The 16,330-nt window shown below is 41.8% G+C and overlaps 1 protein-coding gene across 1 annotated transcript; it reads left to right on the top strand.

Annotated features, from left to right (window-relative positions):
* The first annotated feature begins 12,314 nt into the window (after window positions 1-12,314).
* LOC144368584 (PRAME family member 20-like) lies at window positions 12,315-15,017 on the top strand. Its single transcript, XM_078027777.1, has 3 exons — window positions 12,315-12,601; window positions 12,983-13,564; window positions 14,387-15,017. The coding sequence occupies exons 1-3, from the start codon at window positions 12,315-12,317 to the stop codon at window positions 14,958-14,960; spliced, it is 1,443 nt and encodes a 480-aa protein (XP_077883903.1). The 3' UTR covers window positions 14,961-15,017.
* The last annotated feature ends 1,313 nt before the right edge of the window (window positions 15,018-16,330 follow it).

The following is a 16,330-nucleotide window of genomic DNA, read 5'->3' as shown; positions in this document are numbered from 1 at the left end:
ATTTTACTCAGCATTAAAAGAGAATAAAATCATGGCATTTACAGGTAAATGGGTGACATTGGAGAAGACAATGCTAAGTTACAGAATCCCCCACCCAAAAAAACAAATGCCAAATATTTTCTCAGCTTTAAGGAGGCTGACTAATAGTAGGGGAAAGAGGGAGACCATGAAAGGAATAGATTAATTCTAAATAGGGCAAAGGAGTGAGAGAGAAAAGAAGTGGGTAGGGGATTAGCAAGAATGCTGGAATGTGATGGACATCATTATACAAATACACTACACGTATGAAGACAAGAATTGGTGTCAACATATTTTATATACAACCAGAGATATAAAAAATTGTGCTGTGTACATGTAATAAGAATTGTAATGCATTCTGCTGTCATTTATTTTTTGTTTTTTAAATCAAGTAAAAAAAAAAAAAAAACAACCTGTTCCTCTGATAGGCAGAATGACAGCCTTTGGGACAGAAGACCCTCTTTTTTTGCTACCAAAATAGTAAACATTCCCTTTCCTTTTTCTAAAACCTGTGTCCTCATTATTACATTAGATCAGGGAGAAGAACAAAGTATTTGACAACATTTGCTTTAGTGATATAGGGCAACTGAGCTCAAAACAGAACCTTTAGAGGTTCTACACTCAGACAGTCTTCCCTAGTTACCGAAAGCCAAAAAGTGGTAGCACATGTCTGCAAACACAGCAATGCTGGAGGCTGAGACAGGAGAAGCACAAATGGGAGGCCGGACTAAGCAAGTTATCAAGATCCTGTCTCAAAATAAAAATAAAAGGAGGTGGAGATGTACCTCCATGGTAGAGCACAACTGGGTTAAGTCCCCAGTACCAAAAAAAAAAAATACCACAAAATAGTGGCACATAGTTTGTAATGCAAAGAGAATATCACATATCTTTCTCTTCAAATGACCAGAGGTCTGGACTTAGTGTTTCTACATGCAGTTTGCCTTCATCCCAATAGTTTTGATTTCTGCTTTGGTTTAGATCATTTGAAACTTCTTTCCTTCTGTTTTTATTTTTTTTAAGAATAGTCATTTTTTTTAATATTTATTTTTTAGTTTTCGGTGGACACAACATCTTTGTTTGTATGTGGTGCTGAGAATCGAACCTTGGCTGCACGCATGCCAGGCGAGCACACTACCACTTGAGCAACATCCCCAGCCCTTTTTCCTTTTTTTCTTGTAATTTTTGTTTTGGTTTGGTTTTGGTTTTGGTTCCGGGGGTTGAATCCAGGTGCACTAAAACACAGAGCTACATCTTCTTTTTATTTATATATTTTCAGTTTGACACAGGGTCTCACTAAGTGGCTTAGGGTCTCATTAAATTGCTGAAGAAATTAAATCTTGCTTAAGCATTTGATCCTCCTGCCTCAGCACCAAGTCATTGTAAATACAGATACATGCCATCACACTGTGCTAAATTTCTTTATTTCCCATTTACAAATATGTGTGGGTGTGTTTTACTGGGTTTTGAAGCCTAGGGATGCTCTGATACAGCTATATCCCAGGCTTTTTCATTTTGTATTTTCAGACAGTGTCTTGTTAAATTGCCAAGGTGTTGCTTGAACTCATAATCCACCAGCCTCAGCCTCTCTGGGAGCTGAGGATTACAGGTGCATATCACCAAACCTGGAACGACATAATATTTTTTATAGGCTGGACTCTATTTGGATCTATTTCTTTCCTGGTATTCCACTCCAAAGTGGCATGCTGTCATGTGTACAACATACACATGACAATTAAGCCTCATCTCAGAGTTAGCATTTTCCATCTCTTACTTGCAATGTTCTCAAATACTCTATGTGGCTTTTAGCATTGCTTACATTTAAATGGACATGTTGGTACCTGTCTAATCCAGCTATTTAAGAGGCTGCAGCAGGATGATCATGAGTTTGAGAGTAGTATGGAGAACAAAGTGAGATCCTGTCTCAGCATAAGACAGGGATGGGAACCAGATGTGCTGGGCCATGATTGCTATCCCAGTGGTTTAGGAAGCTGAGGCAGGAGGATCATAAGTTCAATGCCAGCCTCAGCAAGTTAACAAGGCAATAAGCAGCTTAGTGATATCCCATATCAATAAAAATTGAAAAGAGCTGGGGATGCGGCTCAGTGGTTAAGTACCCTGAGTTCAAACACCAGTACCAAAAAAGAAGATGAAGAATGGAGAGGAGAAAGAGGGGTAGAAGGAGAATAAGGAAGAGGAGGAGAAGAGAAAGAAAACAAAAATAGCTAAGGGAAAATGGACAACTCTGACCTAAGGCAGAGTCCACCCACAAGCTGCCCATTCCCTCTACTGGGCACAATGACATCTGGCTCTAGAACCCAGCAGTAGAAAGTTACTTGATAGAAAAGGGGACACACTGGGACAAGCCTGCCCTATTCTGGCTCATTTGACAATGATTTCTAGGTGGCTCTTGCTTCAGATTACCATTTTTCTGTGATTGGCGCTGACTGTGGAGAGAATAGGCATGAAAATTAATTCAAAACCAATCTCCCCCACCTCCAAACGTGATTTTCTGTTTGTTTCTGTTATTCGATGTTGTGTAGGTGCTGGTAACACCTGGATAGAGGCATCTTGGAAGGCAATGGGGAGATGAAACTAGAAAATTGGACCCTGGTTGTTGATAAATCTAGCTTTCCTGCTGGACTACAGCTCCCGTTACCCCTGGTGCAGGCAGAGCCTGGCTGCATGTGGCCTCTGGGAACCAAGGGCCTCAACTTCCCAACTCCCTCCAAGGCCAGTCTTACTACCCTTGATACTGCAGGTTTCTTCCCTGCCCAGGAGAAGCTTTACTCCTCTTTGTGGTGCAAAAGATCAACCTCAGGTAAAGTTGCCTAAGGCCACCTCCATGGTCTGCCAAGCTGCTCATGGTAACACAAGTGCAAGCCATTCATTTTCACCTTGGTGGCAATGATTCCTCTGAATCAAACAGTCCTTCTAGGGAGCATGGTCCTCTCAATTACCTTCTGGAAGTGGAAAAAGACCTCAGACCATGTTCCAACCCTGCCCAAGCCTGCCAATTTCCACTTAGCAAACCCTTCCTGGGGCCACCTTTCCAGCCCCAGCTCCCTGCTCTCCCCTAGTTCCAGGTGATGAGTGGTCTTCTATGTTTCTTCTGTGGAAACCTCCCAGCCAAACTTTCTGGTCATTCACCCACACCTTCTTTGACTCCAATGGCTTGGGTCATAAGATTATCTTAAACGTCCTGACAAGGTATCAGACTGAAAGGCTGTAGGACAGAAAGGAGAGGACTCTGGATTTGGAAAAAGCCTTGGACAAACAAAAACTTTGGAGAAGATTCAGGAAAACCTCTGAGGAGGAAAGTTGAATTGTGTTCTGGTTGGGATGGCACTTACCTGGGTTATGGAAACCCAGCTAAAACCAGTCATTGTCAGAGGACCTTAGCAGCCAGAGAGAGCTTTTGAAACTGCATTTTATCAATGGTAATCTAGGATTGAAAACATGCTAATTATAAGAATACACACACACACACACAGAAATATATCTATTTGATGAATTAATCCACTGATTGGGTTATAGCTCTCATGATCTGATCATTTCACCTCTTGCATTAACATAGAGGCTTTTGGAGGAAAACTTATATCCAAACCATATCAGAAATAATTGCTTTGGATACATATCTTCTGCTCTTCAACTGGCCAAATAACTCACAGTTCCCACCTCAGTGGATTATGGAGACTGGACTCTCATATTTAACATACAATGGGACCCCAATCTGGGTGACTCTCCTGAGGAGACCAATGGAGTTCATCTTTGGGAAGTTTCTTCAGGGAGGAATAAGGCCCTGTCATATGTCTATGTTCCCTTAAATCTTTTCACCTTTGATTAGCAGGACCAATTCAGGAAGAAGGCCAGGAAGGTTTTTGAAAATCTATATTTGTTAACTTCATAATTTTGATCTGATATGCCTAGGTTAATATGTTTTTCTGATTGCATTCTGCTTTCTTCTAAGGCCAATTTACAAGGGTTAATTCTCAGTCTAATAGGTTTTTAATAAATAACCTACAAGCCTTTTGTTTGTCTGTTTTGTGTAGGGGCACCGGGGTACTGTGTGTCTACATATATTTAGTACTAAAAATGGATATATGAGCTCATAAATTAAATTTTAAAAAATGATCTAAATACCTTTCCTTCATAGAATTTAAAAAGGTTCTATTGAAATTGAGTGAATAAATAAAAGTTAAAATGTCTTTAAAGTTACTAATGCACAGTTTTGTTTCTATTTGGTCAGTTAATAAAATGTTAATATCTATAAAGTATCTAATATCCATTGTCTCTGGGATTTTTCTTCAATTGGAAAAAATTACAAATACTATTCAATGCACTTGTCTTATACCTGTTATTTAAAATATGTAAATTAGATCTGACCTATATAAAATTAATCATGGATGTGTGTATTAGAGACATCTAATAGGTTTACAAAGTTTAAATGTTAACTGTTAAAGGTAATATCAAGTAATCAAACTCCTTAAATTACAGAAGATAAAAATATTTAAGCACTGTTCATGTTTTCATATATTGGTAAATTTAAAAAATTTAAAATTATTTTACCTTATCACCAAAACAAGGTTTCTAAAATTTAAAAGTTCCAGCAGGTATAATTCTATATACAAATAGTCAACAGGTTTCAACTGCATTTCAATTAGAGTACTATAAATATATTTTCTCTTATTAAAATGGATTAATTTATCTAAATTCAGAAATTAATAAGGATTATTTTAAGGTATAAACAAAAAGAGGGATCCATGGATTAAAAATTATTAAAAGGTTCTAAATATAAAAATATATTTAGTAAAAAACATGTTTCCAGGTAAGAAAGCCTTTGTGTGGTAAAACATAATTATAATACATCTAAGTAAAAAATACAGTCTAAGTAAGTAATGTAAACATCTATAAATAAAGGAAAAATATTAAAATGTTTTTTTATAACTAAGTTGTTAATATATGTAACACAAATAGTTAACAGTTTTCAAGGCTATTCCCTAAGAGCAAATTTTAATGTGCTGATATAAACCAAAGATTGATTTACATATTAAAATGACAAACACTTCTTAAAATATTAATTACATTTTTTCTGTTAAGTTTTATTCTCTAGAACAACTAACTGGACAAATGAAGGTTTGTACATCTCTGGTGATATAGCAACTGTTATTTTAGAGTATTCTTCCACATTACAGATTCTAAAACCTGATTAATATAAAAACATCAATAAAATTGATGTAGTTGACACTACTCTTCTTTACATATTCAATGTACTTGCTTACATTGGCTAGACCCCCAAATCTCCCTTTTTTGTTTTTTTTTTGGCTTAAATATGAGGCAAAATTGTAGGGGGTTCACCACTCTGACCATCTCACTTTTGGAGAGAAGAGTGTATGCTGCTGGCCAGAAATAAAGGCTTAATTGGATTGGCAATTTGTGGTCTGAGAGTTATTTGAGGGTCTCAGTATAACATTCATCCAGAGGAATTTTACAGTCTGAGGCTATTATTCTCCTTTTACTTATGGTACTTGATCCCTGGTGCAATATAATCTCTTGAGGGTTTCAAATGAACTATGGCTAGGACCCATGTGCACACTTAGAATCCCAGTAACTTGGGAGGCTTAGGCAGGAGGATCAGAGCTTTCAAGCCAGCCTGACCAACATAGTCAGACCCTGTCTCAAATAAAAATATAAAAAGTGTTGGGGTTGTAGCTCAGTAGAAAAGTGTCCCAGGTATATAATCCCAGGTAATGCACACACACACACACACACACACACACACACACACACACACACACTCCAGCAGCCATATGCATACCAAGTGATTGCCATCAGATTCAGACAACTGACCATGTCAGCCAACACTGACCATGTAAAGGCTCAGGATATTTCATGGCAACAGTATCCCAGCTGATGATGCTACTGTGAAGGACTGCAGAATCAAAATGAAATTATTTGTAGGAAAACCTCACAAAAGTGGAGGTCAGAAGACCATGCAGGAGAAGGTCCTTGAGCATGGTTATTTAATAATAAACTTTCAGGAGGACTCTGCAAAAACCACAACATTACACACACACACACACACACACACACACAAATACTTTGAAACCCCTACATTTTCAAACAAGATCATAGGTTTTTTTTTTTTATCATTGGCTCTCAAGAGATTAATAAAACACAGAATGGGACTTGCAAATTCCAAAGAAACATCAGGAGAGACTTTCTTCTGCACTGCAGAGAAATCTATTATGGTTCATTCTCAAGCACATTTTGAAATTAGTGTGCAAATGATTCCAAAGACAATTAAAAGCAGTAATGGCTTCCATGTGGAATGTTCCAGTTGAACATCTCTCAAACAGCTGGACTTCAAGAAGTTCATTAAAACCAGGTGAGGTGGGCCATGCCTGTAACTCCAGATTCTCAGGAGCCTGAGGCAGGAGGATGGCAAGATTCAGGCCATACTTGGCCATTTGGCAAGCCTGTTTCAAAATAAAACAAAGAGAACTGGGCAGGTAGCTTAGTGGTAGAGTGCTCATGGTTCAATGCTCAGTACTGGAGGAGAGGAGAGTAAGTTTTTAGGTTTCAAATTGGTTTTATCAAGTTCTATGATTACTTGGGAAAATGAAAACTGAGTCATCTCTGTTAAAAGTTGAAGTATGGGTTTGGAATAAGGCTCAAGTAGTAGCATGCTCGCCTGGCATGTGTGGGGTTTGATCCTCAGCACCACATAAGAATAAAATAAAGATGTTGTGTCTACTGAATACTAAAAAATAAATATTACAAATTCTCTTTTAAAAAACAGTTGAAGTATCATTTCATAGGACATAACTTTCTGTATTAGCTTTAAATATATTTCATCACTCTGGTTAAATGACTTATCTTTTATAATGATCTAGGACCCCAGGTTTCATTAAGTGCTTTAAAACATTTGAGATTATTGACTAACTTCTCTATGATCAAAGTCTACATTGTCATTTGACCTTGGGCTAACATTGGGATGTTCCAGAGAACTACATAGTTGCTTAAGGGATTTCTAGAAGAGAGACATTAAGTCAATTAGCCTAATTTGATACGATGGGAAGTCCTGTCAAATATAACATAACTTTTTAAAATTATATTTAATTGTATATTTTATTAATATTTGCTTTACAATGGCAAAAACTCATAAAAAATCTTATATGTTTTCAAACATAATTCTGGACACTATATTAAAATGCATGCCAATCAAATCACCTTGTTAATAGCTGGTTATAATAATATCCTAATAGATTTTTAACTATGATTATTCTAAATGTTTATCATCAAGGGTTACCATTTAGATTTTTCTCCTGAACATAACTACAATCAGATTAATTGGTTAAGAAGGAAAAAACCTCTATCACGTTTACTTGAACACAGGTATCTCATTTATATATATATATATATATATATATATATATATATATATATATATATATATATAAATTTCTTTATTTATTGATGCTAGGGATCAAACCTAGGGCCTCAATTATGCTAGACACATGCTCTACCTTTTCAAAATTGTATTTAAAAAAAAGGGTGTGGTGGTCAACAATTGTAATCCCATCAGCTATAGTGTGAAGTGATAAATACAATCAATAAGTGTGTCACCTATAGGTAATGTAATTTTGAAAAGTGAGATAAGACAATTATAAAGCAAGAACTCTTATAGGTAGGCCTGAGACTCAATTTTGCTGCCTCCTGTGAAAAACTGTTATAAGAGCTGTTTCAGAGAAACTGAAATGAAAGATGTATTCTTATTTTTAAAACATTGCATTTCTGTACTTGGTACCCTACAAATTTACCCTACTCATGATGCACTGGTGGTCATGAAGAGCTATATTCTGGGTTTGAATGCTATTGTGGGTCTAAATGACTTTGAAGTACATTCTCATCCTGATGACCCCAACCCAAATTCAGGATGTGACTGTCTAGCACCTACTTGAACCCAGTACCCTGCTCAACTGTACTGCAAAGCCAATATGATGTCTTGCTGATGGGAAAATTCTGATCCTGTCTAGAGCCCACAAGCCCCACTTACTAATGTTTGAATTTCTATGATTGGCTAGCTTACATGAGGATAAGCAAGGAAGTGAGTTGTGGATTTGTGCTTATATTGTCTTTGAATGGAAAAGAAGCTACTGTACTTTCAAAGAACTTCAGTCTCTGTGGTGGGTGACAGTCCCTAGTAAGCTAATGATAGATCTCTTTTGATTTGAAATTAAGACTTAGAGTGCTTTCTGGAGGGAATCCCCATAACACCATCTACTTAGCAGGCTAAGTCAGAGGATCTCAAATTCAAGGCCTGTCTAAGAAATTTATGAGAGCCTGTCTCAAAATAAATTAAAAAAAATTGGCTGAGACTATAGATCAGTGGTAAAGTTCCCCTGCATTCAAATATTGGTACCCAAACTGAATAAATGAATAATTTAATTAACTAAGTAATTAATTAATAAAAATGAAAAAAGGTGAGGATGTAGCTCAGTGGTAAAGCTCTCCTGAGTTCAATCCCCAGTGACAAAAATAAAGAAAGAAATAAAGAAAGAAAGAAAAACAAATGAATTCAGGAACTAAATATTTTTTAAAAATGAACACCTATACTCATAAAATTTCTGCAAAATCTAACTCTTCATAGAATAGTAAAGGCCAAAGCTTGGAGATGAGATACCAAAGGCCTAATGAATAGGCAAAATTGAATTTAACAGAGATTTTTTGGTGAAGGGACACTTAGAGCCACTCTCTCCAAACCCACCTTGTTGTTCAAATGTGGCTTAATGAGTATCAACATTGATTCCTAGTCATCTATTAATTCCCTCCAATGGGGGACTGGACCAACCAGGAAAAGTCCATCCTGGAACTGAGATAGAATCAAACCCTAACCATTAGGTGATGCATTCAGAGGAGAAAACTCTTCATCCCAAGGGGGAAACATAAATGGTGCTCAAATCAACAGGAAGTAACTTTGTCAAATCTTGATAAAGGGGAAGCAGGGTGCTGCGAAGGGAAGGTCTCTGGGCAGCCCTGCATGATGGCAGGAACTATCACAAACCAGTCAGCCCCAACCTCAGCTGTGCATAAAATAAACCCACAATTTCTAAGAGGACACCCGGCCAGTCACCACCTATTGTCCTTGAACTGAGGCTACCCTTTGTACTGAATCTGTGGAACCAGTGATAATTGATTCAAAGCTGCCTTTGACACCCTGTCTCCCTTTGCCTCCTGGATGGGGCACTGACTCATCTTTCCTTAAGTGTCCTGCATTCCTGCCCTATTATGACTGACTACACTTTTCTTTAAAGAGACTCTCTTTTGTGATATAGGTTGACTGTAATTTTGACCTGCCTTGTGCACCAAGTCAGGGGTAATAAGAGAAGCCAGGGCTGTGGCATGAAGTCACCCTTTCAGCTGGTGACACACAGATAAATTCCAGAGAAACTTAAAATTAAATCAGAGTGTAGATTTCAAATATTGTAGAGCATAAAAACCAGAGACAGTGTTGGATGTAGCCTTAATCCTATATAGGTGCACACACGCATGAAATTAAATGTGTTTCATTTGTGGTAAGTTATTATGTGAAACAGAAACCAAATATAAACTTAGCCAATTGTAATTATCTACCTTAGATATGATTATGTGATGTGAGCAGGGACACTTTCCAACAAGATACCCCCAAAAGACCATCACGGTTTAGACGCTGTGTCTCTTAACAGCTCACATGTGACAATGTTTTGGAGGACAAATGATTGGTTTATAGCCATAACCTAGCCAGTGCATTAATCTCTGGTGGGATTAACTGGGAGATAATGGGGGCAGTTGGGCTGTGGCTGGAGGAAGCTGATCTTTGGGGTGTGAATATGGGTGTAGAGTTTGTATCTGCAAGTGGCCAACTCTCTCTCTGCTTTCTGGTAATGTGAGCCTCTTCCCTCTGCCACATGCTTCTGCCATGATGTTCAGTCTCAACTTGGAGGTGCTGTCTCTGGATTGAGGCCTCTGAAACCAAGCCACCAAAATAAACATTTCCTCCTCTGTAGTTTGCCGCAGTCTGCCTGGGCACAGTTCAGGAGCCACTTGTCAAAAAAGAAACTAACTTTATTTTTAGAACTACAAATGCCAAACAAAACAGCTCCTCAGGAAAAAACCCTCAGAGCCCAACTGCCACCACTGGCTTCCCACAAGCCTCTCACCCACACCAGCCTCACCACCTCCCACAATCCTCCTGCTCTTGAGGCCAATTGGCTGGGTCATGTGGGCGGAGCCAAAGAAGTCCCCCAATGAGCAGCTCCATGGTCTGAAAGGGCAGGGAAACAGCCCAATGAACATCACCGCAGAGGAGCCAATCAGCTAGATGTTGCTGGGGCCTCTGTGAGCCAATCATCAGCTTTGCAGTCTGAAGGGCGGGGAAACAGCCCAATGAGCATCACCACAGAGGAGCCAATCAGCTAGATGTTGCTGGGGCCTCTGTGAGCCAATCATCAGCCAGCAGCTGGAAGTTTGCTGGCAGCTGGAAGTTTGCTGGGGCCCCTTTGGCTGTGGCTCTCAACAGTAGTTGTTGTCCTTGGGTCTTTTAGTTACAGCACCATAAAGCTGACTAAAACAAAGAGACCGAAAAAACAGAAATGCAATTGTCTAATCGCCACCCATCATTAAGTGGGTGGAGATTTTGGAAGGTGATCACATACTGCTTTCTGATTGGATGCTGATCAATCAGATGGAGGTGGGGGCGTGGCCAGAGAGGTCCTAAACGCTTCTGCAGAGCCAGAAGAGAAGCACAACTGTCTTGTAGCCTAAGGAGACACATCCTGACCTACTGAAGCTCAGAGCACCTGCACACCTGGCCAGATCCCGTAAGTCCGTCACTGGCCTAAGGACCAGCGCCTTCCCTCCTCACCTGTGTGGATTCAAAAACAATTTTGTTTCTGTCTTTTCTCCTGAAGCAACTTAGGACTTCAATTTTGCTTCTCAGTGTGGTTTTGCCTTCATGCTAAATATTAGGATTTTCATTTTGGTTTATGTCACTTTCAAATTTCCTTTTTTTTAAAATGTTTTTGGTACCCGATATTGAACTCAGGAGCACTTTACCACTGAGCCACATCCCCAGCCCTGTTTTGTATTTTATTTAGAGACAGAGTCTCACTGAGTTGCTTAGCACCTGCTCTTGCTGAGGCTGGCTTTGATCCCTTGATCCTCCTGTGTCAGTCTCCAGAGCCTATGGAATTATAAGTGTAGGCTCCCTCGCCCAACTTTTATTCATTTGTTTATTTTGTTTGTTTGTTTTTTAAGGATTATATGGACAATGTAATTTATTTATTTACCTATTTATTTATTTGGTGGTATGGTATGGTGATTGAACCCAGGGCCTTGTATATTCGAGGCAAGCACTCTAATTACAGAGGTATATCCCCAGGTCACCATTTATTAATTTTTATGTTCTGCTGAGGATCAAGCCCAGTTCAAGCCCCAGCTACTTTTTTTCACCAAGGAGATTGGATTTCTATTTTATTCTAATTGATTGCAATTCTATTTTCTGATGATGGAAATATTTATATTGTGTGCCTATAAATTATACTCTTTTGCTGGGTTGGTGGCACACACCAATAATCCCGCCAACACAAGAGGTTGAGGAGGCTGGAGGACTAGAATTCAAAGCCAGCCTCAGAACACAAAATGCTACACAAATCAGTATGACCCTGTCTCCATCTCAAATACAAAATAGGCTTAGGGAAGTGGCTCAGTGGTTGAGTGTCCTAAATTCAGTCACCAATATCGGCCCCTAAAAGACTATAATGTATGGCCTATGTTGTTTTGTAATTTATAATTTGTTTAAACAAATTAAACCAAAAGCTTCAAATGATCTCATAGAATAGTTCATAGATTCTTCTCTGATCTGTTTGTTCTCTTCAACATCCCCCTAAGATGGCAGAATCTCACAAGTGTAACAGATATCCATGAGACTCTGTTGTAATTTCCAAGTGTTTTATAATATGGCCACAAGCTTTATAAATGTTCATTTAAAAAACAAATTAAAACGAATGTCACCCATATAAGGGCAAGTCCATTTTCAGCCATATAGTTGTTGAATCTAGGAGCCTACTGTTTAGGTCACATGGCACTCCAATTTCCCTTTTAAAACGATAACCTAATAATCCAAAGCTTTCACCCTTAAGAGTGAGGTGTGTTTATAGACTTCCCAGTACCCCCTTACCAGAGGCTGGCAATGGATGGGATAGTGGCCTTTTCTCTGGACCATATTCCAGGACCTTTCTTCTTTCAGACTCCCCAGGATGTGCATCCAGTCTCCACCCACGCTGCTGGAGCTGGCAGGGCGCAGCCTGCTGAGCAACAAGTCCAGGGCCGTCCTGAATCTGGAGGACCTGCCCATAGAGCTCTTCCCACCACTCTTTGTGGAGGCCTTCAGCAGGGGACACACTGAGGTCCTGAAGAAAATGGTGCAGGCATGGCCCTTCACCCGCCTGCCCCTGGGGGCCCTGATGAGGAAGCCACAGCTTGAGATGATCCAAGTGGCCCTGGAAGGCCTGGACATGCTGCTTGCACAGCAGGATCACCCCAGGTAAGGGGGACCCAGGTGGCCTGGAAGGGAGCACCCTCGGGGCCAGGGAAGGAATGGGTATAGGCAGGGAGAGTTGGTGCTGAATTGTGCACCACAGGCTTCCTGTGCTGCCAGCAAGGAGGGGTGGAGAGGCCTTGGCCATGCTGAGCCCCATCTGAGAAAGGCTTCCAGATGTGGAGGTGCTTGTGGCAGCTGTGGTGATCCATGGAGGAGGAGGCTGTACCTGCCCCTGCCTCAGTCTGTACAAGTGGGGGCACCAGGCTGCATTGGAGGGAAGTGGATGGAGAAAAGTGAGACAGAAGGAAGAGGTGGAGCAGGGGGCAGCAGCTGAGAGGTGAAGGAAGGAGCCTCAGGGCTGAGACTCTGCTGTCGTCTCCACAGGAGGTGGAAACTGCAGGTGCTGGATTTGCGGAATGTTCCCCAGAACTTCTGGAGGATGTGGTCTGGAGCCGTGGTTGACGCCTGCTCACCAGAAGACATTAAGAAGAATCGAACATTGAAACTTGGTCCAGCAATGGCAGCTAAGCAACCCTTCAAGGTTTTCATAGACTTGAGCCTCAAAAAAAGACCCCCGGATGAATTCCTGACCCACTTGTTCCTGTGGGTCACACAGAGAAGGGACAGGCTGCACCTGTGTTGCAATAGGCTGAAGATCTTTGGGAAACCCACCAGCCACACCAGGAAGGTCCTGAGACTGCTGCAGCTGGACTCTATCCAGAAGGTGGAAGTGCACTGCACCTGGGCGGCCTCCAGCTTGGCTGCTTTTGCTCCTTTCTTGGGCCAGATGAGGAACCTGAGGAAGCTGCTTGTCTCCCAGGTCTATGTGCCTGCCTACACCTCCCAAGAGGAGCAGGAGCAGCTGCTCGCCCAGCTCACCTCACAGTTCCTCAGGATGGACTGCCTGCGGAAGTTCTGTGCCAATGCTATCTTCCTCCTCAAGGGCCACCTGGAACAGGTGCTGAGGTGAGTAAGACGGGGGAGAGCACCCTCTGCAGACCAGTTACAGAAAATTTGCACCTACCAGCCACTGAAACTCTCATGGTTAATAAGACACTGGAAGTTCACTAACCTATCCTTTTGTTCCTATTCAATCCTGAAGATTGATCGCATAATGTGCATTGGAGCAGACTCCTAAAGGAGGGTCCATAGCCTGGGAAGTGCCACCATGCTGGGAATCCAGTTGGGAGGGACAGGAGCTAGGGATGGGATTGATGTTTCTTCCATGGGAGGCCTGTCCAAATAAGGTGGTGGAAAGTGGGTAGAGAAGAGGGCTTGGAAGGAGGGAAGCCCCCACACTTACACCTGTCAACAGAAAAGCTCTGTGATCCCCAGCTGGGAGCAGAAGACCTGCCTCTATACCCACCTGGGAAAGGCTGTTCTGAACTCCAGGTAGTGATCCTGGGTGTAAGGGTCAGGAGCAGGGGTAAAAATCTTGCTGAGGATATAGGGTGTGAGCCTCTCAGAGGGGTAACCCCAGGGGATTTTGTTACATACTGCCCAAATTTTTCCTTCATACATGACTCCCCATGACCTCCTGTGGCCAGACCTGTGACTTTCTGCTTGGCAGTGAGGAGGGGACACAGAGATGTGGACTCATCTTTTCACAGGAGATGTGGTGAAAGGCTCACCCTGACATGGGGTGATGTGAATCACCAGATTCTGCAAAAGGCAGCATTCTAAGTGTGGACCATTGTCAGATCACCAGGGTGACTTTGGGTTTGGGCCAATTTGTCTTCTCCCTCCTTGACATTGCTCCTCAGTACTAACTTTCTGGTTTTTCCTTAGGCACCTGAAGACCCCCCTGAAGACCCTCTCAATAACCAACTGCCCTCTGTCAGATTCTGACTGGAATTATCTTTCCCAATATCCAAACACCAGACAGCTCAGACACCTGGAACTGAGGGGCACAAAACTGACCGATTTCAGTCTGGAGCCCCTCCAAATCCTGCTGGAGAGCACTGCAACCACCCTGAACAGCCTGGACCTGGAAGATTGTGGGATCACTGACTCCCACCTCCAGACTCTCCTGCCTGCCCTGAGCCACTGCTCCCAGCTTGTGATCTTGAGCTTCCATGGGAACTGCCTCTCTATGTCAACCCTGAGGAACCTGCTGCTTCACACTGCCAGGCTGAGCCAGTTGAGCGTAGAGCTGTACCCTGCCCCTCTGGAGAGCTATGATCCCTGGGGTACCATCCACCCAGGGAGATGTTCCCAACTCTGTGCTGAGCTGACAGCAATAGTGAGGGACTTTAGGCAGCCAAACATCCTTGTGTTCTGTACTGTCCCCTGTCGCCGTTGTGGCTACAAGTTCATGTATAACCAGGGCCTCACTCACTGCTCCTGTCCAACACCTGCATAGATGGGTGTGTTTCAAAAGTGTACCTCTAGGCAATTGGTGTTATAACCAGGATGTAAGGTCACCTTAGAGGGAATACAGAGCCCACAATTTCAGACATTGCCTAAAGTGTGGTTGCGGAAAGGAAAGTACAGCAGGGGGCTTCATTGGAGGGAAGCCCTCTGAGGTTAGGACTTTCAGGACATGTGTCTTTATAGAGACATACATAGGGACCTGAATTTCTAAAATGGGATTTAGGCTTGATGGGCACAGAAAGAAGCTATTGTGTTTCATGGCTGGTCCATAAATAGTCAGAAATGAAGAGAATCTCAAGGTTAGTCTTCTGATGTCTTCTGCACTGGATTTACCTGTCTTCCTAATGAAACCTTGGGATTCTCCAGATGCTGTGGAGAAAGAAGGCATGGAGTACTTGGTGAACAATGAGGTTCAGCCCCAAGAAGTCAAGGTATCAAACTGAAATCTGGTCATGATATGTGGCTATTCTGTGGCTTAACACATGCAGATTCAGACAGATGGATTGGAACATTCTACATAGGCATTGAACATGAGCCATTGCAAAGAAACCTCTTCTCAGTGGACCTCAGTGCCACCCAGACATTAAATGCTGGCCCTTCCTCATGTGTCTCCATGTAGACCCAGAAAACTCAGGTACCAGTCTCTGGATCTGCTGGGCAAGAGCATCTGTGCACAAGACAGGCCGAATTGCCTCACTCCCAGTGCCTGCAGGAAGTGTCCATGCTGCTCATTGATCAGAGCCTCTGGGCCTCACCGAACCTTGCCTGTCATTTACCTAGGTAGTCTGTCCTCATTTAAACTAGTGGTGCCCCTTGAAGGTATCCAAATTACCTTTCAGCAAAATAGTAGAATCATATATGTAGATAACACTTGAAAATATTTCAAAATGAAACTGAATCAATTACAAGCTCTGGTGGGGCGGGAGTTGCACATAACTGACAGATCTTGCCCTAATGCTTCCTTCCACTGAGGACTGCACTGATGGGGTTGTGGAGCGACCTTAGCCTTAGTTTCCCATCCAAGGATGAGAACGAGGTCCACTCAGCCTTCATTTGAGGTGTTCTAAAGCTGCCTGTGGATGTGTTTTAATTATGGCTTGAATAATCCCCCATCCATAGTGAACTGGAACCCACTTTGATGTGTAAACAGAGCGCAGCTCACTCTTGGAACTGGTAGCAGAGTCTGGACCAAGCACAGCCAGCCTCTCTTTCACCCAGAGAGTGATCTTTGTGCCTTGATCCCTCTTTATGGCACTTTCTTTTCTCGGGCTCTAAGTCTAGCTTGCACGTGTGGGGCAGGTGGAAGGTTCTGAATGACATTCAATTTGTTGGATTGTAGGATCAAATAAAGTCAAGGAA

Source organism: Ictidomys tridecemlineatus, chromosome 11, assembly GCF_052094955.1.
Source record: "Ictidomys tridecemlineatus isolate mIctTri1 chromosome 11, mIctTri1.hap1, whole genome shotgun sequence".
In the NCBI taxonomy this organism is placed as follows: domain Eukaryota; kingdom Metazoa; phylum Chordata; class Mammalia; order Rodentia; family Sciuridae; genus Ictidomys; species Ictidomys tridecemlineatus.
This window is presented reverse-complemented; position numbering and strand designations above follow the sequence as displayed.